Source organism: Hippichthys cyanospilos, chromosome 17 (assembly GCF_059441005.1).
Source record: "Hippichthys cyanospilos isolate Australia breed blue-spotted pipefish chromosome 17, RoL_Hcya_1.0, whole genome shotgun sequence".
NCBI classification, from domain to species: domain Eukaryota; kingdom Metazoa; phylum Chordata; class Actinopteri; order Syngnathiformes; family Syngnathidae; genus Hippichthys; species Hippichthys cyanospilos.
This window is the reverse complement of record NC_142385.1, coordinates 10,643,547-10,670,581: the sequence shown is the minus strand read 5'-3', so window position 1 is coordinate 10,670,581 and position 27,035 is coordinate 10,643,547. Positions and strand designations below refer to the sequence as shown.

At 40.5% G+C, this 27,035-nt stretch overlaps 3 protein-coding genes across 6 annotated transcripts; 1 reads left to right on the top strand and 2 right to left on the bottom strand.

Moving 5' to 3' along the window:
• Window positions 1–455: 455 nt before the first annotated feature.
• Window positions 456–6,327, bottom strand: tepsin (TEPSIN adaptor related protein complex 4 accessory protein). 2 transcript variants are annotated; one of them, XM_088439131.1, is made up of 13 exons: window positions 6,222–6,327; window positions 5,862–5,934; window positions 5,663–5,754; window positions 5,478–5,571; window positions 5,318–5,385; window positions 5,175–5,256; window positions 4,572–4,643; window positions 4,281–4,481; window positions 3,505–3,691; window positions 2,782–2,895; window positions 2,598–2,676; window positions 2,166–2,300; window positions 456–2,064 (listed from the first exon to the last, which is right to left on the bottom strand). In XM_088439131.1, the coding sequence occupies exons 1-13, from the start codon at window positions 6,258–6,260 to the stop codon at window positions 1,636–1,638; spliced, it is 1,665 nt and encodes a 554-aa protein (XP_088295257.1). In that variant the 5' UTR covers window positions 6,261–6,327; the 3' UTR covers window positions 456–1,635. The 2 variants fall into 2 exon arrangements, with proteins under 2 accessions (XP_088295257.1, XP_088295258.1); XM_088439132.1 differs by having other exon boundaries at window positions 4,293–4,481.
• A 380-nt stretch (window positions 6,328–6,707) lies between these two features.
• Window positions 6,708–7,575, top strand: ndufaf8 (NADH:ubiquinone oxidoreductase complex assembly factor 8). Its single transcript, XM_088439425.1, has 3 exons — window positions 6,708–6,961; window positions 7,190–7,300; window positions 7,367–7,575. Exons 1-3 carry the CDS (start codon window positions 6,881–6,883, stop codon window positions 7,385–7,387), a joined length of 213 nt encoding a protein of 70 aa, XP_088295551.1. The 5' UTR covers window positions 6,708–6,880; the 3' UTR covers window positions 7,388–7,575.
• A 3-nt stretch (window positions 7,576–7,578) lies between these two features.
• Window positions 7,579–25,906, bottom strand: slc38a10 (solute carrier family 38 member 10). Of its 3 annotated transcripts, none has more exons than XM_088439422.1 (18): window positions 25,690–25,906; window positions 25,319–25,556; window positions 23,662–23,779; window positions 23,184–23,229; window positions 22,932–23,025; window positions 22,711–22,854; window positions 21,401–21,525; window positions 17,322–17,424; window positions 17,021–17,203; window positions 16,352–16,463; window positions 14,845–14,951; window positions 14,603–14,756; window positions 13,189–13,359; window positions 12,684–13,106; window positions 11,762–11,827; window positions 11,337–11,357; window positions 10,757–10,897; window positions 7,579–10,050 (listed from the first exon to the last, which is right to left on the bottom strand). In XM_088439422.1, the coding sequence occupies exons 2-18, from the start codon at window positions 25,406–25,408 to the stop codon at window positions 8,918–8,920; spliced, it is 3,231 nt and encodes a 1,076-aa protein (XP_088295548.1). In that variant the 5' UTR covers window positions 25,409–25,556; window positions 25,690–25,906; the 3' UTR covers window positions 7,579–8,917. The 3 variants fall into 3 exon arrangements, with proteins under 3 accessions (XP_088295548.1, XP_088295549.1, XP_088295550.1); XM_088439423.1 differs by lacking the exon at window positions 21,401–21,525 and adding an exon at window positions 20,804–20,928; XM_088439424.1 differs by lacking the exon at window positions 11,337–11,357.
• Window positions 25,907–27,035: the final 1,129 nt, after the last annotated feature.

The following is a 27,035-nucleotide window of genomic DNA, read 5'->3' as shown; positions in this document are numbered from 1 at the left end:
AGATTTATTTTAATATTTAAATATGAATATTTCAACTATTGTCATCGTAACACCTGGCAACATAAGATGGCTGCCATCTGGCTTCAGTCACAATGGACCCAGTGATAGTCCTAACATACATATATGTCTGTGCTACTACTATATGAGACTTAGTAAATTATTATTTTTTTAAATATTACATGTTTAGTTATATCATTGTATCTCAAGGCACCACTGCAAATGGTTGACCAGCCACTCTGAATGCATACATTTTCGCACATGAATTACCCATTTCATTTACATAGCTGAAAAGAGGCTTCAAAACATTTCATTTTTCTCCAATTTACTTCCTAGGAAAGGTAAATTGCAGATTTTTACAGATCTTCACAAATTATCCAATAATTTGGGAACCATTGAGCAGCGCGTATTGTATTCGTCATGACGGTAAACGCAAGCGATTTACAAAATCAAGCCAGCAAGGTTGATTCGATTTTATTTGTTTAAACGGCAGCCATTGTTGCAAATATTCTGCGCCACATACCGACTCCATAATGTCACTTTAATTGCTCCGCTAAACCGTTGCTTTCCTGCGACACAATTTTAAAATTGTAGACATGCACCCTAGCACCACTTGCGTTACTTGACAAGCTCTAAATAAAAGTCACGTCACAATATTTTGTTTGCGTTAATATAATAGCAAACACTTGGAAGACAACTCAAAGCAGAAAATCTATTTTAGTGCAAACCAAAGTGCAAGTTGGCGGTTCACAAAGTGCTGTGGAGGTTGTTTACGTTGCCTAAAATGAATCCTGAGATAGAACAACTCAAGAAGCTATACTGTATCCGAAGAACAGAGTAAGACAGAAAGTCCAAAAGATGAGTCCAACAATCACGTTTGGATGTGATCAACTTTCCGTGAGAACGGTGAAAAATCTGAACAAATTAATTGCATTCTATCAGGAGCGGGCACATTTTTTTGTGGTCAAGGGTCACACTTGAAAAAAGAATCAACAATTGGATAACGAAATAATCATTTAGTAAAGAAATATTAAAATTGGACAGGTATGTTCTGTTCTATTATCTACAATAAATCAACTATTTGATGAGATAAATGACCATTTAAAAAAATCAAGACAATTTTAGAGGGGAAAAAAGTGACAAAATTAAAGCAATAAATATCAAAAGCCATATTTATTGCATTTAGTTTTGACACATTAAAAAAAACAATAAATATTAGTGTACATGAATTTCTTGCTTTAATTTTGTCACTTCTTTAAACAATAAATATTACAGGACTTCAAATACAATAAATCAAAAATTATATATATATATATATATATATATATATATATATATATATATATATATATATATATATATATTAAAGTTAGAGCAAATTTACAGGGACAGAGTTCATATTTATTGCTTTAATTTTGCCACTTTTTGAAGCAATATATATTTTAGGACTCATAAAATAGTGTAGTGGTTTTTGGACTGTTCATCTCATCAAATAGTTCATTTATTGTTAATAATCGAACAAAAAACATCTATTAAATGTAAACACCTTTCCTAGTCCTGGATTAACGCGAGACATTTTTTCCACCTCTCCAAACAAATACTCAACGATATTCTTGAAAGGTGCAAAGCATCTAAAGGTCACGAGTTGAGAAAGGAGAAGGCGGACGATTGTTGGCGGGAGTCAGTCGCAACGGGAGCTAATGAGTCAGTTGGGTTGATGTTTTGAAAGTCCTGTAAAGTGTCAGGGTCCGTTTGGGGCGTGGTGGTCTGGCACAGAGGCCTGGCTCTGTTCACCAGCTTCATACCGCTGAACAAAGATAGTCTGCCCGCATAAGGCTGAATACACTCGTTGTTGTCAGTCGGGAGCGATTGTTGCTCAGTATGGGGAAGTTTCTCACAGTCGTCCTGACTGAATGACGAGGATGAATGACGGATGTGATCGTGGTGAGAAGAGAGTGTGGGTTCTGAAGAACCTGTAAGATGCTGGTTGACTTGACTGCTGCTGGCTGGATCCATTTTGGCAGCATGGTGAACTCCGCCCATTAGAGCCTTCAACTGCCTCATGATCTGGAAGAAGCAGATAAAGGGGGGGGGGGGGGGCAAAGTCACGTTATCCCCTGCTGGTTTATCAGTTAGGAACATTTAAAGCTCTTTAGTGGCTTTTGCACCTTTGTGGCTTTATTGGCCACGGGTCCTGGAGGACCCTCACTGAGCTGCCGGAGCCTGCGGTGCGTTGCTCCGAAAATTTGCTCAAGAGACAGAAGGTCGGCAGTCATGAGGCAGGCTACGGCGCACAATGCCCTCTGGAGGTGAAAAGGGATATAGGATTTTCAGTGATTATTAACCCATTCGCTCCCATAGAGACGTATTTTAACTTTGCTGGCAGTGAATGAGTTATTGGCAATACGACTGAACAGTTGACAGCTGCCTGCTTAACACAAAGTACAATAATTCAGCTAAAGATATTGTTATTAGTGACATAAATTTGTGCATTTTTAAAGTCTGTCTCGTCCAGTGCTTCTCAATTATATTTCCCCGCCAAGAAAGAGAAAACTTTTTGTTTGCCAATGTTTTTCACGTCACACTTGAGTGGGTATTACCATGTTAACAGTGTTGGAAGGATCTTGCAGCCTGCTGGAGAGCAATTCCACCACAACCTCGCAGTTAAGAGTAGAGCACCTGTCAAGACATTAATGTCAACAAAAACATACACTCTACACACAGTGTAGCCCAAAAAATACACATTAGTGGAACCTCTAAAATGAGCTGAAGTTGTGTACTTACTCTTTGATAAAATACTGACTCTCCTCATGGGACAGAAAGACTCTAGAGCCTTCCATCAGCTTGTTAGTGAGCGCCATCTCCTGGCCGCAGTCCCCCAACTGCAAAGCTTCCACCCTAACCGACAAAGAATCAAACAAGAGATTCAAGAGTTTTATTGTCATATACAAAGTAATACCACACAAAGAAAGTCTTATTCTGTTCACTTCCCCGTGCAGACTACAATGCATAATTGAGCAAATAATAAGGTAGGCAATAAAACAAAAAGCTCAGTGATTTGCAACTGTGTCATCAAAAGATGAGACAGTCAAATAAATTCACCTTTTAGCACATTTTAGAATTCAACCAGAAATTTTACTCAATAAATATCACAATGTTTTTGTGAGTAGTGCGCAGTACGGTCAAACTATTTTGAAAAACAATCTAATCACAATGAAGAGACCCTGTCTATTCATATGTGTTCACTGTTGTGTCCATTTTGTCTCAGCCAGACAGTAAATGTAACTGCATCCCACCCAAACCCAAGACATTATTAGAAAGGCCAGGTTGTCCTCGACTGAGCACACTAGGACTTCACCGGGTAGCTCTAAAAACTCTGAAAAACATTTGCGATTTAGCATGTAATCAATTCTTCAAAGACAATGCCTGACTAAAAATTGAAAACTGGCTTAACAACCCAGGATTTCAACCTATGATTTCAAACCGGAAATGCACATCTCCACTCACCGCTCCGACAGGTCCCCGCTGCTTTCTCTGCTGGCTCCTGATTGGCTCCCGGTGCATCCCGACTTGCTACCGGCAGAGGCCCTGCTATTTGTGGAGATGTCTTGAGATGAGTTGTGGCAGGAGTTGTTGCCGCTATCTGTTTCTTCCCAGCCGCCTCCCACTTTCCCTGGACACCGTTGGTTCGATCCTGTAATGAAAAATAGCTTATGAAACACCTCATTTTGATGATTTAGTCAACGTAATCCCTCATTTTTCACGGTTAATAGGGACCGGAACCCCCCTGTGATAAGAGAAAAACCGGGATGGTCGTGCCGAGAGCCAATCACTTGTCTTGTACACTCATACATGCTTTCAGGAGAGAGATGGGCACTCCTACAAGACACGTTCCCAATGCAACTATCAACCTATGAGGGCAGGAGTTGTAATCTACTCAAGCCCCAACTCCTGCTTATTAGGTAGTCCAAAAGAGGAGTGGTGGTCTCAATCATAAAACAAACACTCTGTTACTGTAGATAGACGCAAGGGAGAGGAGGAAAGAGGCTTCAAAGGAGAGTTGTAAATCTCCTACTTCGATTTCTTTTGTAATAAATTGGAATTTCGAGTGTAAACTCTGATTGTTATTCATGTTTGGTCATCTACAGGCTTCACTTCAATTAGACTTCCGGCGCCGCTAATTGAACCGTGGCTCTCCGTGAGACTACAAAGGGATGGGAAGGGACAACGGTACAGTTACTGTATAAGGTTTAATCATTTAATGTTTAAGTAAATATGCGTACTGCAGAAGTTACTTTTAAGTCTGCGATCAGGCAGATTGTAGGCACATGCTGGTACAGCCACTTCTATTGGTGCAGATGGCGCCAAGACAGCCCGGTAGTGGTTGTCGTGGAGACGGATGCCCTGGTGTTCCGTAGGAGGAAGTACGGCACTGGCCACCACTTCTGCAGCTTTCTGGATTTTATCCAGTAAAGAGTCGTTGCCTGTTGAAAAAAATAACAAAACACAAGAGATAAAGGAAAATGAAGCAAAACGATGCCTAGGAGAAGATGTGACTTGTGCAGGAGACTCACTTGTCCCCTGCTTTCCGGGATTGTACCCAAAGCCTTGCATTCTGGCCCTGTGCGAGGCTGCTGAGCCCATACCTGAGGAGAGAGAAATGAACTGTACTCAAAAAGAGCACACTTAGATGCATTTGAAAATGATTATGCTAATTTTCGAAGTAGTGATGGTGGAAGTATGATGGTCAACATGTTGGGATTATAAAAACATAAAGATTAGGAGTATTGGTACTGTTTTGTTTTGTTTTTTTTTTAAGTGCGGGTCACATTCACTACTCATTAGTGAAATATCACCCCTTCAAAAACTTTAAAAAGCCTTTTAAATGACTTAAATGAGTCTGTCTTCAAAAGTCCATGTTGCTTATTGGAACTTTTAACATGTGAATTGGAATTGTGTAGTTTGAAGAAAACAATGCAATTAAATAGCATACTTAATTTGTACAGTTCTTTTCACAAAGTGCTTTACGTCGCAAATACACAAATTTTAAGATCATTTATTTGTACAACAAAGGCATACATTATTCATTAACTGACAAATTAAAGTGATTTTTTTATGGAATTTTCTAGTTTCAAACGAGAAAACACTAATTAAAAAGTACTGAAAAATACACTCACCCATTGTTGAGGGTGCTGTGTTTAATGGCAGCACACCACTTTTTACATAAAATGCATCGGTGAAAAGCAGCCGTGCAACTTCCTGCAAACAGACATTTTTTTTTTATGTCGTTGAAGTGTTGAAATAGATTCCATTTTCTTACCTGTGCCGTGTTTCTCACTTTCTGATACAAAGCTGTGCCATGGATAGGATCGGGAGGCCCGCTGTAAACTAAATGAATAATAATACCAAAAAAAAAAAAATAAATCAATGGTGACGATTCAGGTTACAGCGGCCGTAGAGGGTTCACCAAAATGCCCAACCAGATGCTTGCTGAATGAAGGTGGAATTCCTCCTGAGTTCAGTGAGGAAATGTTTGGAGCCGTGGCCACACAGATGAACAAAGATCTTCAGCACCTGAAACGCAAGATTGCATCTCTTTCCATCTTGAATCAATTATTATGCCTGTCACCATGCATCGAAAAATGAACTTTAAAAACTGACTCACCTTGAGTTTGACGTGGCAGGATTCGACTTGAAGCCTCTCGAGAAGGTACTCTAACAAACACTGATCACTTGCCAAAGACTCATGGGAGATCTCTGCAAAGGAAAGAATGTTAAGGGATTCAAACAACATGCATATTCCTGATGAGTTTTAAATTCCTGCAACAAATAAGGAGTACATAACAGGAAGCCTAAAAGGATACTTCCAATTTCTTGGAAAAGATAGCCAGGGCAGGGGCTCTCATCATCTGCTGTTGCCTTCATCAGAGTCGGCACCTTCAGTAATAAGTAAGAAATTAGATTTTTTTTTTTTGTACAGAAACACACGTCGGGGTTGCGTCAAATTCTTGCGGTGTTCCCTCAGTACACTGACAACATGAAAGGATGCGTAAAAATGACAACAATTAAAAGTCAGTTTTAGCTAGCAGGCTATGTTGCTAGCAAGCTAATGATAGCACTATCACATAGCTGATGTGACACGTTGACAAAATGCCAAAATGAGCCGTAGTTTATTAAGGTCGTGTGTTATTTAAATACTAATAATTAAAACAAGTGCCACTTACTTTCTGGAGGAAAGCGAACCGCTCCATGAATGTTGCCATGATTTAGCAATCCTAGTTGCGGGTTACTCATTTTTTCAGTAGACCACGGCGGAGGCGGGGCTTGATGTGACAGCTAGCCAATCAAAGGACAGAACGAAATTCGATTGGCTGATGAGCAAAATAAAGTAACCAATTGCTACCCGCGAAATTGGCACTGCCTTTTAGCGGACGAGCGAACGAGCAAATCAGAAATAACATAAAGTCCAGTCTCGTTTGTCCTGTATTTTTCTTATTTTATTATTATTACTTAATAATGTGTTCACTTTATTAAAACATTCTGACAAGTTGACTTGAAAGCAAAGTGACTAAAAAAACTGGCTGTTTTGAACCGCCTAAGAAGCTAAAGCAACCAATCATCAAACATCAAACCGCAACGTCACTTGATTGACGAAACAACAAGCGAATCACAATTCGGAATATTCTGACGCTTTTTTGAGTTACGGAAACAACTCAATGGCGCCGTCCATGTAGTCACTTCATGTTACCCTCCATTGTGTATTTTTCTGTTTCTAAACATTTGAAAGAAATGTTTGACACATTGAAAAAAATGAGGAGTTAGCAAACTTTCTAGAACCCGGGGTTCTTATAAAGCAATTGCAATTAGAACCTTACATAGCAGGATGTCTGGGTCAAATGTTTGGCATCGAAACCGAGAAAAACTGAAACGCTTTTCTGAATTCTTTGCACAATGTTCTGAAGAGGTAAGCATGAAAAGTCCCACTTATTTGCATGTTATTCTTGGCTACATTTATTTATATGCAGGTTGGATGACGTCACTTTCAAACCATGTATTTTTTCTACTCACGAGTGCCTTTTTTGAAGTGACTAAGCATTTTACTCTGTTATAATACCACTGCTCGAATCTGCTGTTGAGTATATCTTACACAAACGTATGGTTTTGCGTTGTCTATCTTTATTTGTAATTCAAGGCAACAGTTTATGGGAAGTGTGTGGCAGCTACCACAACAAGCAGAGAAGAATTGAAGAAAGATCATTGTGCTAAAGAATTTGCAGCCCTGAAGACATGCTTTGCAAATGCTGTAAGTAATAACAGTCGGACATTGTTATGCAGGTCATTCTCATTGACAGCTTGTCTTTTGTTACAGGCCAAGAAATCCTCCAGATGAATGGAACATCCCTATTTGGATTCGAGGACGCAATTTGCGATGATCGTCATAAACAATGTTGCAAAAATCACATGTTCGACTGGAAATACACTGAATGGGTTACACTCAAAAAGGACAGCTTAACCAATGCTATTTATTAACTCAACAACTTTTCTAAAACAATCTCAATAAACCTCAGACAACTCAGACCATTGTGATGAAGCCTTTATTATCTGAATACACATAAAAACATTGCAAATAGAAAAATAGTCGGAAAATACCTCTGTACAAAAGCGACGCATGTGCTGACAAATTGTTTCCCACTTTTTTTTTTAGATACAATACGGATACTTGTTCAATATTTCATTGTAATTCTGCAGCAAAAATACCTGAAGTGAACGGTGCTGCACATGAATTACAACAAGGCACAAAATTCAAAGAAAAATAGAGAATCTTCAGTCGTGGATGAACAAGCTTCATTAAAGTTTTCACCTATATTATAACAGGCAGTTCCAGCATTATGTTGAACAAAGACTCAAAAAGTACAGACATTAACGTCACATCAAGATTTACAGTATTTACATCTCAAATTGAATGGGGGGCTGCTCTATGGTTAAATGACAAATATAAAGTGAGTCAGGATATTAATTAGACATGATCCGTCCTTAATGGAATCTGTTTGCATAGTTTTATGTACATTTAAACGATTTAATAATCACAAATCTGCCCCATAAGTTACTATGTACAAACTCTTTGCTCCTTAACTTAGTCACACTCAACCACAAATATATATATATATATTTTTTTATAATAGGTTATGGTCAGTCCTGGCATTGAATGAGTTAATAAGGACTTTTATTATTCTACGCAAATTACAGTCTGACAATAACGAGGACGGCAAAATTCACAACTGGTGTTGCTGTAAAGTTCACAGTGCATTTTAGGTTCATCCATTTTGTGAATCTTACTACAATGGTGCCTTGAGATATGATTTACCAAACTTTCGTTTTCGTGATCTTTTCTTGCTTTGACTTGTGAGTCAAAGCAGCAGTTTTGTAAATAGTAAACAATTTTTCAAATCAAGTTTTTTAACTAAAAAAAAAAAAGTTGAACATCACATGTATTTAAAACAATAGCTTAAAGCTAACGAGGCAATACGGCGAGCTAACGGATAGCATCTAAATGACAGCCCTTTCAGCAACTTTTAATTGAACAAAATCAGTGCATTAACAAATGTAGACGGAGAAAATAATACTTAAAGGCATATATTTTGTATGTTCAAAAAAAAAATCGTACCAATTAAAAATGGATAAAAAAAATTATTTTGTTGTTGTCTATGTTTTATAAGGTCATTATTATAAATGTCTATTTCCTTATGGGTAGTTTTGAAATAAGAGAGGTTAGTGGTCAGAACTAAACTCACATCTCAGGGCACCACTGTATTTCTTTGTAACAATTCTGAAGACAAGCAAATCTAAGGCAACAACTGTCCTGTATACATGTAGTGGATGTTTAGAACAACAACAACAAAAAAAGTGTGAGCGATGCGTGTTATTTCAACTGGTTGTCCTCTGAGGTTTGCTTAATCTGCCGCGAGTGCACCATAGCCCCCGCGAGCAGCTTCTCCTCCAGGGCAACGTGCAAGTCGGGCCCCCCCAATTCCAGCAGGGGCTCCAGCCCGTGCATGGCCCTGGGCACCTCCGGGCCCTCCGGAGACTCCGCGTCTCGGCCGCGTCCCACGGCCCTGCGTCTCCGCCTTAGATCCGTATCTCCCTCGTCCCTGGCGTTCTCGCGGGAGCCCCCGGGGCCATCTTGGGCTTTGGCCGGCCCGCCTTGGCCGCGCTCTCCCGAGTCCGCCCGAGCGGCAACTTCCTCTTTGAGGTCTCGTCCTCCTTTCTTCAAAGCCTCGCCGTCTTCTCCGCGGGCCCCCTGTGCGGCGTTTTGGGCTTCTAAGCGCTCCTGCGCCTCCTTTTCTTTTTTATCCGCCAAAGCCTTGTCTGCTTTTTCAATCTCTTGCTGCCGTCTCTCTTCGGCGGCCTTCTCCTCCGCTAATTTCTCCTTTAGCGCCTTCTCTTTTTCCAGCTTTTCTCTCCTTTCTCTCTCCAGTCGTTCCTTTTCCACCCGGGCCTGCACTTCTTTCTCGATATTCTCCCTCTCAAGTCTTTCCTGCTCTCTGGCCAACTTTTCTTTTGCCTCCCTCTCCAGCTGTTCTTTCTCTAATTTTTCTCTTTCCGCTCTTTTATTCTCCAACGCCGCCTTTTCCCTTTCCTCCCTTTCAAGCTGTTCCAGTTCGGCCTGAGCCTGGTTCTGCAGCTTTTCTTTTTCATCATCGAGCTTGTGTTCCTCATCTTTCACTTGAGCAATTTGTTCATTTTGAGCTACTGGCAGGTGGACCTCAGGTTTTTTCCTCATTAGAGGCACTCCTCTCGCCCCCAGCTCACTCTCCTGATGGGACTCAACTGGGTTGTTCTCTTTGTAAGGCGCCGGAGGAGCTACTTTGGCTACCTCTGGTCCTTTGTCCTCAGCTTTAGCCGGATTGGGAACCACCACGCGAGGCTCGCCAACAGCTACTTGCGGAGCCCCGACGACCGCTGGCTCTTCGGGCTGCTGCACATCTGAGGCCGGGCCCGAGTCTCGGGGCTTTGCTGCTCCTCCGTCCGCTTCTTCTGCGTGCTCCTGGACGTCTGGAGAAGCAGAACATTTGATGATACAGTTGAAATGCTACATACGCAACAGTACACGGTCATTATTTGCTGAGATAAGGCTCAATAATTAAATCAATAGTCTATATTGTAACACACATAATCGATACAACATATTCAAATGTGAGTTATTTATGGAAAAAAAAACTCTGTCCAAAAATTAAAAATGAATTAATAACAGTGATGGTATGAATGACTGATCTACCTAAAGCCCTGATTTAATTAGTTTGAGTTTGCTTTTTTAAAAAACATTGTGATTGCTCCAAAAAAAAAAAAGAAAATCTCCAACAAAGACTTCAACTAACAACCCCAGTTTAACTTAGCTCCTGCTGTCTCAGTCATAAAATATCAGTTGGCGAATGCTGTCTTGACATTACTACTTTCCTGTTATCCAGTGCATTGTCAGCATTGACTGCAGAGTGGCACAGATCAAACACACAAAACCCAACTTGAGATATTTGCCGAAAAATTTCCCCATCATGTTTTTTGTTCTCGTTCTTATGTTCCCCAGGGTGCCACAAAATGGCACGAAAAAGGCTGGCTGATTGGAAATTCTGAATTGGCGTAAAGGGAAAATGTGGCAGTGCTACATCTCCACTGAAGATCTTTGAAAGTCGGAGCGCAACAGAGTTTAGCCTGGGTGGAATCTTTGCTTTTCATCATAGAGCTGAAAATCTGCAGCACATACCGCCTGGCTGCTTCTGATGGATCTCCTTGTGTTGCTCTTCTATGACTGCCAGAAGCTTCTCCTGCTGGTCAAGAAGTCTCTTCTGTTGCTCCTGCTGCTCCTTGATGACCTGCAGCAGCACTGCATGGTCCAGCTGGCCTTCTACAGGGACAAGTGAGAACACAAGATTCATTCAAATAATAACGAGATTTTTAGAGATCTTTCGTTAGCATGACTGAAGGTCGAAATGCGAGAAGGGAATGGGACAGGACTATACACTTGCTGGACACTTTCCAAATACTAAACGTCATAACGATAACAACCTTATCATCGTTATCATTATATTAGTTTAAGGCTGTGTCCAGTGAGTGTACACACATTTCTACGTAGAAGTGATGAGTGCATTATCTATCACAAATCTAAACACAACAAGAACTAGTTAACAAGAACTACGTTAGACAAATGTGGAAGTGAGATTAGTTAATCACACAAAATGCTATATAATAATAAATATGTCTGTGAATATGGATGAATAAATGAGGTGATTTTGAGACATTTTAGTAACTGACCAAGAAGGGGTCAAGCGAGAGGGATATCATACCTGCGACCAGCTTTTTTATCACTGTGATCCGGCAGAGAAAGAAGCAAAAGATCAAGATTCAGGAGAGAAGGGGGGGCAGAAGTCAACAACAGAATGTGAAAGTGCCCCCAAAAAATGAATAAATCAAAAAAAGCCAAGCATGTATCCTGCAATGGTTGGAAAGCCTCGCTTCAGTCCCCCCCCCCAACATTTATCTTCAAAGCGTGCAATGAACAAGAAGGGATCACAGCGATGATAAAAGAAGCAAAGTGAGATTAAAAGTGGCAAGTGGCTTAAACTGCAAAGCAGAGCTCACATTCTTGCTTGTAAAAACGTCCTTTAAAAGATCTACATTATGCATGTGATCTTAATTAAACATTTCTCGACATAATTGGATGTCTGTATTTATTCGTTGTAAACATATTAAATATGAACTTCCCACTCACCGTCCATCTTCTCATCTCCAGCATCTTTACTGTCGACGGCTTGGGTTTCTTCGCCAGCAGGTGGCACTATAACCACATCAAATATCAGGGTTAGAAACAACATGCTAGCTATTTTTCTAGTCATCCAGACCAGTGTCTTCAAATCTTGATACACGTACAGTAAACCTCTGGGCACATTTGTTTTGGAGTAAAGTGCATCAAGTTTTATATTTTTTCTAGTCGATTCATCCACCAATCGAGAAAATATAATCAGATTATTAGATACAGATTATTGGATCATTGGTAGTTTGCAGACCTACTTTGAACACAGTCAAATTTATTCATCTATTTCAAACAAATTATTAAAGATTTGTAACGTTAACCCTGCGTTGGTTCCATGGGGTGTTTAGACACACCCTTTTTTTATGCAAACAACCCACATGACCAACCATATTTGGCAACTTCATATGTGACCAACGAATGATTAAGATGTGTAACATGTTAAGTTTGTATACATGAATAGTAACATTCTTCATCTGTTTTAATTATTCCTAGCAAGTCACAGCGTCCCATTACCGATCATCTTATTTTTTGTTTGAACAGACCTACCACCTCTCCTTCATGTTAGCCAAAAAGGAGGGGGGAAAGTGATGGGCGTTTATATGTATATCTTCAAAGAGGCAGTTGACTCAACTCTGCAAGCAGCCAATCATATTGTGTGCCCTGTTTAGACGTCCCCTCAAAAATAAATGAAAAAATATACATGACATAAAATGCTCATTTCTGGTGACAGGACGGTATTAACAGTTCATAAAAATCTTGACTTTTTAAAATCCTGGTAACCTGTCAAAACGATTATGACGCCTAGTTAGGATGCGCTGAATTGATGGGTTTCCATGCAAGAATATAATCGATATATCTAATCGACATTGCAACCACTCACATTTCCCTGCAGCCTCAGGAGCTTTATCCACTTTCTCTGCTTGCTCCAGTGAAACTTCATTGGCATGTGCAGCAACGGGCTCTTTCACAGCATCTAGTTTCTCCACTTCTTTCAGGCGTACAACTTCTTGATTTTTCTCCACCACCTTCTCAAGCACCTCATTGGATTGGACTTCACCTCCACCAAGGTCCACTTCCTCTTTCTTCACAACCATCACTGCGGGCTTCAGTACATTTTCCGCACTCTCTTCTACTTTGGCGCCATCCGGACCTCCGCCTGGCTCCACACCTCTTTTGCGATCTTCTTCCGCTATTTTCTTTTCCTCCTCTAACTCTGCATTGTTCTTTCGGGTGTCTATCTGCACCTCGTCGTGCGGGATAGGCGGTTCGTGGCGGTGGGCTTCCGCCTCCGGCACGGCTACGCCTGCGTGAAGAGACAAGTCGGATTCCTCGGGGTCCAATTTAGAAGCAGAACCTTCCTGCTGACCCTGGTTCAGTTTCCTTACCGGCATCGGGGCGGTCCAACTGCACCTCTTCCTCCTTCTTGCTCTCAGGCAGTCCCACTGGGTCTTTAATCTGGAGGGGTTCCACTGGCTGCTTCTTGTTAGATTGCGGCTCTTTCACTGCTGGGAAGTCAGGCTGGTCTATGTCTACTGGTTTCACGTTTGGGAGATTGTCTGCGTACACAAAAATAAAAGGTAGCATGATTTCCACGAGGGAGTATGTGTTTAATTACGCCTCCAATTAGGTGCTGCCGCCAATTAGCCTAGCTAAAACCATTCTACTATGACGACATTTGACATGCCGTGTGTTTCACTTGTTTTCTCTTGTCAAGTCACAAATGGCCGGAATATTTCCCAAAACACTACTTGGGGATTTATTCCATATTCAGGATTTAGATTTGAGTAGTATATATCTGCTTTGATCATGAAATGTATTAAAAGAGCTTGAAATATGCAATTTAACAAGACATGATCAGTATACTACTGATATTATTTATTGAACAACTTAAAATATGTTGAATAAAACAGCTGCATAATAATTATACAAACTATGATCATTTGAAGCAGAATTATTCTGTGACGTACGTATATTTTTAAACAATGTTAAGGTTCCCTAGAAGAGCCATTTTCTGTTTATTCAGTTATACTCAAAGGTTTATGTATCCTGACATGATTTTGTCATGATTTCAATGCAATGTTGATTCATTATTTCAATGAGCACGTTCATTGCTCACTGAGCAGCTCTTATGGACGCCAAAACCTCCACTAGGTGGCAGGCCTTGCTGACAAGAACAATAACAGGGCAATATGCAGATTACACCAACTGTACCAAGATGAAATGGAGGCGACAAAGAGGAAACAGGTGGCGGATGCAAGAGTAAACCAACGACAGATTTCAGTTGATATTTATAAAACTATAGCATGAAGGAGTAAGTGAAACTATATGGAAACGGAACACATCAACGTTCACCTTTCTTTCTTACCTCCACTTGCTCTTTCTGACAGACTAATATTACCTTGTCTCCTTTATACAGGCGGAGCTTAAAGGCCTCTTTGTGGTGCCCAGGGAGATATTGGAAGAAGGTGGGTAAAGACGGAAGTTGGTGGGGGAAGGGTGTCAAGAGGAAATGAACAAAAGGGGTGTGGAGAAAATTGCCTGAGTCTGAAGGGCATCACTCTTCCTCCATCAATGTCACACGCTCAGAGATGCTCAGAGATACTATCAAAGTCTTATCTTCTTGCCCTGCCTGTCTCCCTATCAGTCATTCTGTTGGCCGTGGGATGAAAAATAATGTTTTATTTCTTTTCTTTTTTTCCTGGACCTTTACTGTAGAACCCCTTTGTCCTTACACTGCCCTTATTGACATTCATGTCAGCCTCGTTAGTTAACTCGTTAGAGTCACAATTTGTTTTTTACCATGCAGCTTGATGACGTCTGGTAGTTGGACGTTGCTTTTGTCGGGCGCTGGAGGTGGAGGAGCTTGGACTTTGGTGCCGGGGCCCTGGGCCGAGATGGATAGAGTGGTGAAGGTGCTGATGAGAAGGATGCCCAGACCCACGCAAAGCACGAGCTAGACAGTGAGAAACAGGAGACACACTGTAAGTTGCTGAGGACCTTAAAAAAAAGGAAATGACATACAGAAATATGACTTCTGGCACCTGAGCTATAATGCCATTCTTCTGGATCTTCCTGTAGATGAGAGCGGGGCATATGAAGCAGATGAGGCTGCCCATGGTGGCGCCAGTCAGCCCCAAAATGGTTTCCACTAAAACAACAAAGTAGCAGACAAGTTCAATATACAGTGCCACAGTGCTTTCAGGAAAAATGATTTAAAGGTTTATTGAACACATAAATAGGTAAAATGACCTAGTAACTAAATTCTAAAATTTGTTCCATGACATTATATTAATATTTCAACCATTTTGTAATGTTTCTCTTGGCTGCTTTGACTCACTGTATGTAGATGTTATTTTTTGTGGGTTAATGCTATGTGCTCAAGGCCTTCTAACCAATCAAATACCAAGTTTGCTTCATAATAACGTGTTTGTTACAAAGATATGTTGCATTCTGTACACAATAATCTGCAAATCTAACATGTACAATGTATTACATTTACATTGTTTAATGTTTTGTCATGTTATTTTATCAATAGTGATTTTGAACGGCGCCAGACCATTTTCTATGGGAAGCTTTTATATAGCAGTATTGACGTAGAGGTGCAAGGACTAATCGACAACTAATTAATAATTCTGATAACCAATTAATCGTTTTGATCCACAGCACCGCCCACCACTGATTAAAGATTGAAAAGCTGCCATGATTAGCTGCGGTGCACTGTTGAGTGATCAGCTTCTGACACTCCAAGTGGTTGTAAACACAAAGTCACCTGATTTTGTCACAATACACAATTGCAAAGGGGATTTGTCCCTTGCTCCCCAAATGGACGCTCCTTATCTGAAGCTCCATTCAACTGCCATTCATAATCAGCTGCCGCCCAGCCCCTTGCTCTGGGCTCGCATCCCTGGCATCTCGCTTCTAGCCGCAGACACCTCCCCCCGCCCCTGGATCTGTCGAGTGAGTTGGCTGCATGTCAGACCCCGAAAATCATCGCTTATCCAGAGGACGGACACCATATTGTCTCGCTCAGATTTAGTGTCTGTTCTCCCCAGGGTCCTTACCTCCCTTCTCCTCAGTCTATTAGTCTGATTAGATACACAAAGAGGGGAGCACAGTGTGTTTTTGTTTGTGCGGCCAACCTATCAAAGCTTTAACACGCAGTCCCCATAAAAAGGATGAATGCAAGAAAACTCATTCGAACAGTTACAACTCTTCCCACTATTTTGAAGCCGTGAGTGGGAAGAATACACAGTCAACCTGATGCAGAGTCAGCAACATTACACTTGTGTGTACGTGCTTGTGTTTGTTCCAATGAAAGTCTGCGAGAATAACAGCCCCCCCTAACCCTCTGTCTACCCATCTGAAAGGAAATAAAAGTTAGAGCCCTGATTTAAGGACTGCGTTCCGGTGTGACAGTCACTGACTCATAAAGTCACATTCACACAGGTCGTTAAAGTGTCCCAGCGACTCTGCCCACACAAAGAAACACGTGCACCTTTCCAGACCTCCAGTCAAGCAGCCGCACGCGCACACACGCTGTGACTGTACCGTTGGGGATGAGAATGCCTCCCAGCATGGTGCCAAACACGATGCTGAGGGTGATCATCTTGAAGCGCAGAGGAGGCATGTATCCGCCGGCAGCAAACGTCCCATCTTTTTGCTGCAAAGAATAAAGCAGACAATAGGAAGACAAAACAATAAAAATTTGATTCATTATGACTAGATTGGATTTCGCAACTTCAGGATTATCTAACTCGGTCGGCATCATTGCAAAAAGGCATCCGTGTCCATATATTATTTGGTAAACTGAGGTTTATTTTGAAGTTGGTCTTCTCACAGTGTTTCTCAGGTTCTTGTTTATGCCGTACTTAAGGCTGCCGCATAAAATGATAACAATGCAATAGAAGGCCAGACGTAGCCCTTGGGCCTTGGGTTTGACACCTGTTTGTGTTAGCTCTCCCTCTGTCAAGCATGGTGCTGAAGTCAGCTGTGTTTGTGTACCAAAGCTCACGTGTGGATATAAAGGGGAGGGGGGGGGGGGGGCTGAAATTGAGGTCACGACTTGAGTTTCTTTCGTGTTATATTTGAGGACTGTGCTTACATAGTTCACACACTGAGAATGACTCAGCAGTTTCTAATCAAGCACAGCAAACATACATTGATAGATTGAGCTTGTCGCTATAGCGTGTGGTAGCGAAACAGAACTTTCGAGGTCACCTGCTGCTCAAAGAGCATGGTGTTAATGGCCTGGCGGCATGGTAAGATCATCATCGGGAAGCCAACGGCCACGGACATCATGAAGCCCACCCGGATCACCTCCGTCACCAGATTAGAAGGGAAATTCATCAACACGTTCCCCGCGATGTTCTCTGTGAAACTGACATAACCGAAGAAGCCCACCTGGAAGAAAAGATGGTTAAAGGACAGAAAGTTATGCAAAATTGGACAAAATGAACAGCAGGACACTGAAACACAGCGTTAAGAAGCGATGACAAGCTGGAGGTGCAACTCCACTCACAGTGATGTAGAAGACAGTGACGACGTTGAGGGACGAGGTGAAGATGGTGCTCATGCGTTTGACGGACGGCTCGTCCAGGCTGTCGTACGTCGGCAGCACCTGACTGTGAGAGACAAGCATGCGACAGACTGCATACAAATATCAGGCTAATAAAAGCAAAAGGCTGGGGATTGTTGCTGCATTCATGTGCTGTCTGTATTGGGCGAAGCAGAGAGGAAAATACGCTAATTGAAGTTAAGTATGGCTCAACTCGCGATTAAACTCAGAAGATAGGTGAGCCGTGATTGATCGTTACCTAAACCCCCAAGCAACTTCAACTGTTTTAAGTCGACAGCAAGTGAGAAAATGGCTGCCCCCCCCCCCAAAATATGGATAGAAATGAGTGAATTTTGCTGCTTAAATCATAGCCGTTGCCTGAAAATGACAACGCATTTGCACAGGTAAAAACCAATCATGGCTCACCTGTCATGTGAGTTAGGTCACGTGACGTGTGCAAGCTGAGTCATGATTGGTTGTTCTGCTCTGAACAACAGTGGTGTCGTTTTTTAGTCGACAGAAATAAGAAACATGACCTTCCTCTGGGATGGATGAAAACGGGTGGATTTTGCTGATTAATTCATATTCACAAATAAAATATTAAGATGCCATGTTGAAATAGTGGAGGTGCATAGAACATTGTTATAAAGAAAGATTTTGCCATCTCTTCCTGTTCAAGTTTTTTTTTACATAGAAAATACATATTGTTGATGCTAAAATTCTGATGTTTAGATAATGGTGCTTTTGACTGAATTTGAAAATGACTTGATTTACTATATTTTCATGAAAAACTAATCACTTCAGGGGCAGATTGCAAGAGTTTTGCAAGGTGCATCAATGTACAGTTCACACATCGGAAATCATGCTAATAGTAGCAATATTTTGAGCACATAAATGCAGCAAAGGAAATAAAAAGCTAGATTTAAATAGCAGTGAATGGAAATGACAGTAATGGCAGTTGAGAGAATGTGTGTGTATGCGTGTGACAGAAGGAGGTGACTAGTCAAGGGCTCTGACTGTTTTCTGGTTTATAATTTTCTTTGCAGGGATTTTTTTTGGGGGGGGGGGGGGGGGGGGGGGTGGAAGGGAACATTAATCCCTGAATTTATAGACTGATATTTAACTGCTACTTCCAAGGAGATCGAAAAGAATTAACACCATCTTTCTTGGATGTTACCGGATATGAAAAGCTTGAACGACCATGACTTTAACTCTCTTGTTCTGTCTTTTTCTGTTTCACTTGGAGGTTTATGAGCAAGAACGGTCCTGTACGTCCACTCTGAATTTAATTCACGAAGCATTCAATCTCAACGCCAAGGTTAAATAAAATGGCATACTGTGAGGACTTAAAGTGTGTAATTGGTCACCCAACAGTGCAAACGGTTGACTTTTTATTTACAATAGTTTAAAGCAATATGGATTGAGTTTCTTCTCTTGATTAAAAACATACAGCGAGATACTAAAGACAGTTCTCAAACTAAGTGTAACTATTTTTGTCCATATACTGTATTTGCAACAAGGCCAGCTCCCATTTTGTCATAATGGCAGTTCAGTAATGATGTAACAGCGAGTAAACATGCTTCATGAGTGTAATAAAACGCCATTGCGCTGAGAGCTATTTAATCAGTCTGTGAATGCATCAGTGTGTCTGTAGGAGGGCCGCAGTCCAGTGTGTTGATTAGTGGTTTGGCTTCAGCTGCATGCCATCTAATGGCGCTCCCACCTCGCTCGGCCCTGACAGGCGGCCAAACGCATCATCCTGCCAAATATCACTCAGCGGCACTAGTGGGACCTGGCGCCAGGACACATGCGGATACAAACATGAGGTAGACGTCCTTCCCCTTTAAGTGTGCGTGCACCTCACTTGTTAATGAACATATCTGCTATACGGTTAACTTTGGTTGGTTTTCTCGAATTAGGTTTAAAAAAAATCCTCCGGTGCAAAGTGAAGAAAATATCACCACAGCAAAGTGTTAATAAACATGGCAATTTTTTATAGTTAAGACAAATCGAATATGAGGCTCGAAAGACGTTTCAAATAAAGCCGTTGCGTCAAATGCTGTCAGTGAAAACAATCCATGAAAATAGAAACTAATTCATGTAGGATCTTTCTCATCCCTACACAAAAGAATCCATGAAAAGTCACGGCTGACAACAAGGCGCTCTAAAGCGGCCACGCCAGCTGGGAGCCCAGGTCCACAAGCTGGCTGTTAAGTTGGACTTTTTCTATTTTCCCTCCTTTTATCCATCTCAACGGGCAGCCATTAGGTAATGACCAATAACAATACAGCTTGTGAAAGTCACATGGCCAAACACAAAACATCCCATGACCAAAGTTGCACTGAATCATGAGTCGTTATCAAAGATCTAAGCAACTGAAATGTCATTTTCAGGGCAACAGCATGTGACAGAATAAGCGGGTTAAAAATAAGTGGATTTTGCTGCTTTAATAATAAAGTTCTGAAATGTAGTATAAGTCAGAATGATTATTTTACTATGTTTTACTTGACATTCCTTTCACACTGAATCCCCAATATGGTTTCAACTAATGTAACCAGTTTGCTTTCAAGGACTGAAGAAATCTGGAAATACTTACTGAGGCTGAAATTCCTATTTGCACTTTCTTTGAGTTTTCCAAGGTTTCTAAATTAATCGCTTACCAAAAATGATTATCTATTATTTTACTCTAATAGTAGTTGATTTGCTGATTAATTGTTGAATCGCAAATCTCCACAGAGTACAGATAATTCTCAGTCTTTGCACGTTTTCAGTTCTTTAAAAACTCATGTATAATGAATTTTAGCATCAAATCTTTATAAAATCTTGCTTCAGTTCAGTCCCATGCTTACAGTCACCTCCTGCTGTCACTTACCTTTTTCTTTCTCACTCTCACACACACACGCATAGTTTGGATCCTGTCTACTCACTAAAACTATCTCCAGTGTTGCATTCAAACTGAATTATTTTGAGAAACCCAAATCAAGGATTTAACTAGAAAAAAGACAGAGCATGCAGATGGGTGAAATTAGAAAAACTCTTCAGTTCTTTATGATGTTAAATTTTAAAAGTGGTAGGATAGGAAAACAAAAAGTTAATGGAATGACAAGCTCACTGTAAAACCCCCAATGAATAGACTGTCTAATATAATAGTGAGAAATTTGCTTCAATTACAGCGTCAAGTCTGTGCGCTGTACATTAGCAGATTCAGAACCTCTGTGTGAAATTCTAATTCTCTTGCACTCTACATTGTCAAAATAACCCCAGTTGTGGCTTTAAGGGAATCAAGCAAGGGATTCATGCAGCATCTCCATAACATTTCCCTGCCAGAATTAGCCAGTGAAAAGTGTGACCAGCCATCCACTGTTGGGTCTACAGGGACTACTAGGTGTCAGTCACTGCTCTTGTGAGACATTTACAGTCCGGTCCTGTGCAAGAGGAGTACTTACGACTGACAGGCGAAGGCCATCCCACAGATGGGGAGACAGCGAAACACCCCCTCCCAGCGCACCACATTGACCTGCCCTAGCCACCAGCCACTGAGCAGCTCGTGTTTGAATGAAGACAGCACCATCTATGGGGAAGGAGGGCGGGAGTTGGGGTTACAGCGGCAACCAAATTAAGACCGGTGGAGAAGAAGGGAAAAAAAAAGGGGGGTTGCTCCCATGCACTGAATGAGAAGAGAGAACCCGAAGAAATGAGGACATGGACACCCAATGCTGCAAAGAGGAAACCTGACAGTCAAAAACATGGTCGCTGGAAAAAAAAAAAAAAAGATAAAGGCATGTGGAAGGTTAATTCGACAAAGCACAGCCTATACCCAGCTTGCTTAACCTAATTAAAATGTTCAAAATACTTCACTTGCCTACCAACACTAGATCCAAACACACACACGCACATACACACACGTGATGTGAGGGAAAAGCCGAATTAAAAGGTGAGAAATTAGGAAAAGCTGGCAAAATATTTCCATACTTCAGGCTCCTTCACGGCCCTCCTGATGGCATAATATGCCTGGGGTGAGTGGCTCCTCATGGTTTACTTACGGGTGACAGCAGAAGGTGGTGGCGATAATGGGCAGGCACTGAATGACGCCCTTGAAGCGCCATAGGTGAACCCGCTCCACCCAGGAGCCTGACACTATGCCGTAGCGCAGGGACGACAACACTATCTACAACATGAGCAGCAGAGAGAATGGCAGGAGAGAGGGGAGTAGTTTAAAAAAAAAAGGGGGTGACGGAAGGGGAGGGGGTCAACACGAGAGGAAAACAGGACACAGAGTGTGAACAGAGGACAGTGGGAGGGATGAGAAGGAGATTTGTGATTGTTAGAGGGATCAGGGCTTGAAAAGGGACCAGGCTGGGCCTGCTTTTACCAACAGCACACACGCACACATCATCAAAAGTATTGCAGGTTGCAAACTGGAGTTAGTGTGAGCTGCAGTGAGAAGTCTGTGGACGTAGGAGTACATGTGAGTACACAAACACACAAATGAGTCACAACAGGAAGAAAAAAAAATGCTGAACTCTGGATCCCTCAAAAATATTGGCCATTAAAAAAGAAAAACAACTCACAGCTCACCTGTTGGTTATCTGACATTCACAAGCTAAGCTGTGTTTAGTCGTTACCCAGGCCTTCAGCATGTGATGTCATTTTTAGTTTATAGCAAGTGGCAAAATGTGTTAACTGTACATGAAAAATAATTTAGTCCTCAAATTAATTACAAACAAAATAATAACTTTTTAATGCTGAAAATGGTTACAAGAGTGGACTATAAAATAAGACCTGTATCAGCACTGATACAGACTTCCCATCCCTGGTTTTCAATAACAATAGATAAAATAAATGACAAAAACAAATTTAGGGCTAAAAGTTACAGCTAAACCATTAATCGAATTTAAATTTAACATCACAAGGATATAACACTTTTAAATCATGAATACTGCTGCTGCTGCAAAATAAAGGTGCTTCATTTGGTCAGTGCAATTTTTTTTAATATATAGTGACTGGATAATTTTAGTTTTTAAGAAGCGCCCACATGTTTACATATCAATGTTTCACGAATCAAGACATTGAATTTAGTTTGCTTGCATTATTTTGTAATCTGATTCATGACTTACTGCTTTATGGGTATGCCATGCTTGCAATATTACAATTGCAATATTGAGGAGGAGGAAAACAATCAAAATCAATTACTTTTCAAAACTATTCAGATATACAACAAGGAGCACTTATCTACACCTTCAAAAAATATGAAATGAATTTATCAATAAAATATATTTTATATTCGAATTTTTGGATAAGGTCAAATATAAATGTGTCATTATGTAAACATAGAAAGGAAAAACTGGCTTACCGTGAACATGAAGAAAGTGTAAAACATGAGCGCCATCGCTGAAAAGGACTGAATGGAGGACATCATATTCCTCTGCAGACTCAAAGGGAGCACGATGAAAAGCGACACGGCGATCAGCAGCAGCACACGAAAACCGCCCGTCACCTTGAAAAAGTAATGAAGATTAGTTACAGAGCCAAGAAATCATTTGCTTGTTGAGATGGTAATTAAAAATACCAAACCTGTAAACCTAAGAGCTGGGCAAAAAAGTTGGAGCCCAAATCTGCAATGACCACATAGAAGGCGATGCAGGTACCCAACATCAAGCCGATCATACTGCAAAGACATGATGAAATGCCATGTGAAAACCATTTTGTGGACTAGGTTTTTTTTTTTTTCAACTTTTAACGTTGACTTTGCTTCATGTAAAGCAACTTTTTCCCATTCAATATTAATACATAATAGACATAAACATGTCTAGTAAATAGGCCTACCTGGTTTCAACCAGAGTCTTTCCTGGTTTTCCGTAAGCGTGGAAGGCTGCAAAGATAAATTTGACGTTAGCGTGTGAACAATCTGTGCGCAAACACATGGCCATGTCCAAAAATAGGCTTTCTGTTTAGATGCAAAACATAGCACCTTTGCCGCACTAATAACACACTGGACATAGTGGTGTTTCACTGTTTGTGCTGAAGTATAAACATTATCAGATACATTTGTTGATGTTGTTATGAAATTTATTGCCAGTACAGTGAGAACAAAAGAGAAATTGAAACTGAGAGAAGAGGGATGTTAAACACTCATTCAATGCCATTGATATGGATACTTTTACGTTTCCCAACAGAGTTGGTTGGGGGAGCATTTAATGCTAAAATTTCAATCTTAGAAACAATTGGATTCATTTCTACTGTAGTGTTTTTAACGACATTTTTAGCTCTAAAAAAATGAAGTCAAAGATGTGTCATTTCTCACCCAAACCAGCGTAAGTCCTTCGTTTTGTGTTGCTTGCAGTGTGAACGAGGAACATGCATGACTTGTGGGTCATCCAGGAGCAAAGGAACAAAAGGAGCGTTCCCAGCACGATTCCACACTGAGAAAAAAAAAAAAAAAAACGGGGAGAGGTCAACGCCAAGACATGCGTGCATCCATCTTGAAATGTACTTTGAGTTAAATGTAAAATAAATGACATAGCAAGGAGCCGTGGGGACATTTATATTGGCCAGTAGTAATAGAAAATACATTACTGCCAATATGGCATATCAACCTGCTGAAAGCAGGTCATATATAAGTGATGTATATGTCATTTCCACTGACATTTTAGAGGCCCTTACATTTATTCTTGTTCTTGTATTTCTCCGTCTCGCAATGAACTTCCTTTCTACTCATTTACTTTGAGTCACACACAAGTAAGAAGAAATGAGGCAGGAAATGAATAGGAAATAATGATCATTAAGACATTGTGCTACAGGGGAGCCTTAGTTCATAGCGTGGTTACATTTCTACGACAGATACGGAACTCAAGTATGTACTCGAGCCTTGTATGTGTCAAAGACGTACAGCGAGGACTCACGCGAGACAAGACAATGTTTGAGTTCAACAAAGCATCCATTGATCTCAGCGTTTGTCCATCCTTGGACAAATATAAGCGGGTGTGCACCATTAAGCACACCTAACATTTAATATTGATAGAAAAATTAAGATATTTCAATATTTAATTGGCTTGCATCCAGTTTCGACGAAATTTTATTGATTGCAGCATTTATTTTTGTACACTGTTGCATTAAATAGTCACCTCTATTAAAGATTCTCAATGGACTTCTTCACAAAGTGAACTTTTTAAACTATCCTAGTTGTTAAGTTAGTGCTTTTAAGTAGTTTTGGGGAATCTCCATAGTTGTTTTCCTTTTTAATGAAGGCCGCCAGTTTAATTTGACTCCTGGTGAACTACTGTAAAAAAAATTCCTGCACCTTGGGCTATGTCATTGTTTTACGATTGAGAAGCTTCATTAACTTGTTGCAAAGTGAAACAAGATAATCACTGCAGTAAATATCCTACGGGATATTTGTGTAGTTAAATTCAAAAGAGAGCTTCATTTTCTTCTACAAAAACTGTTTGTTTACATTATTAATGTGTGGGAAATGTTGTTTATTTGAAACCAACACTTACACACTTACACAGTTCACAATAACTTTGGACTATTGGGAGAGACTCAGTGGATTTCATACATATGCCATTTGTTTCAAGTCATAGATTTTTGGAACTGATCTTGTGCTTTCCCATGAAATAGTCTCGCTTTGTAGAGTATGCCTGCATTCATGCAAATACAATATCCCTAGCTTCCTGTGAACAACGTATCTTGTCTTATCTCACCCACGGAAATAAACAACAGTGTCAGAGGAAGAGCAACATATCAGGGACAGAAGGTGAGACTTATATAAACGTATATGTAAATTTGCAGTTAATATAAATAATGAATTATATAACAATTAAAGCCAACCATAAACATACACGAAAAGGAAAGAAGAAAAACATTAAATGGCGTCTTTGAAACGCACGCGCGCACGTGCACAGTATTAGTTTGGTTTATGGCTGCCTCGTCCGCGCACGCGCACTTAAGAAGTGACTCACCTGTTTGAAACAGAAAGGCATGGTGAGCACGCTCACACCGACGATACTGTTCACCACGTTCATGATGAGACCCCAGTTGGACGCCGTCATTTTGAGGCAGGCAAAGTCTTCTTCCCCTTGGTAGGAAAATGTCAAAAAAAAAAAAAAAACAGCAACAACAAAAACGTGTCACAGTCTGATGTCAGTCTAGGGTTCGCCTCTGTTCCGGGGTTCCACAACTCCTTCCAGTGACGTGGCGCTGTGGCGAAAGTAAACAGGACGTCAACCATTAGATAAATACTTTTAACCTTTAAGATAAAAACATAAAATCAATTGAATATATGTAACACAAAGAGAGGTTTGACAATAAAACGCAAAGATAGCAAGTTTACCGTTTAAAGGTTCCTCATTCACTAAGTCCAGCGGCGCCTTTTTACGTAATCATGGATGACATCGTGTGATAAATCTGTCGATTTTGTCAGTAGAGGGGCGTTGTCCTTTAAAAGCGTGTAAGACGTAATTTTAACACAACTCTGATCGAAACAGTAAATCAAACGGTGAGCCCTTGTCTGTGTTTTTCCCTCTTGCTCACTCTCGTATCTAGGAAGTAGCGATTGTAGTCGAGGAAGTGAATGAAGACAAGAGGACCTACACATTTGTCTAGCCGTGAAACACTCGGACGCCCCCTAGCGTCTTTATTGTGGTTGCACGTTTGATGCTTTCAGGCATTTTCCACATCAGATCTTTACGTCCTTTCCAGCGATTGCAAAACGCACATTTTCTCGCGTCAGTTCATTCATATACATTCTTACACCGTGACGTCATCTCAAAAGCCTGTACATACCTTCACTGTTTTTACATTATTTTAATTATGGCTGATGAGTTGCTAGATCAATGCAATCTGGATTATGTTGTTTTGTCCTCGTGACGGGTAACGACAACAAAATTTAATCTAATCATGTCATTTGTTTCCAATGTTTTCAGCCTTTCATCTCTACATCTGATAAGTTGAGATGCCGATGTTTCAGATGTCTCGGTTGAGAGCAGTTGACAGCAGATAGTATCGCTGAAACCTCCCAGATGGTTTCATTTATCTAACTGCTTGTGGTCCACATCATCAAGTGTTTCAAGCTTTTTTTTTTCTTTTTTGTTACCTATCCCATCAGTCTTGACTGAAATGTAGATAAGTGAGTGAAAACAGACATAAAAGTAACAGATGTATAAATCAATTTACATTCAGTGGGAGGTTCAGAACCTTTGATGGGTAAAGTGCATTTTGTACTGTATATTTTAATGTGTTTGTATGTTGATTCAATTACAGAAAAGCATCGGTTTGTGATGCTCCTGATGATTTGCGCTGATATGATGTGAAGTTGAGCAGGTCAACAGTAAGGTAAGGCGTGCTGTTTTTTGTCTTTTTAACTGTTATTATGACCAAAAAAGAATCCTACATTCTTTTTTGACTTGCAAACAAAATCAGATCAGATCATACCTGTAAGAACAAAACATTAAAGAGTAATTAAACTTTTTTTATCCATAATTATTACATTTGACGACTAAATGATTTTTATAGTACAACTAATACCTTTTAAAAACACATTTTGCCATCTGTTGTTGACTGAAAATGGCAAGACCTTTGTTTTCATCATGTGACATCCGCAAGCTTAGCCGTGATTGGTTGTTACCTGAGCCCTGAGTACAACTGAAGTCATTTTCACATGATAGCAAGTGAGAAAAT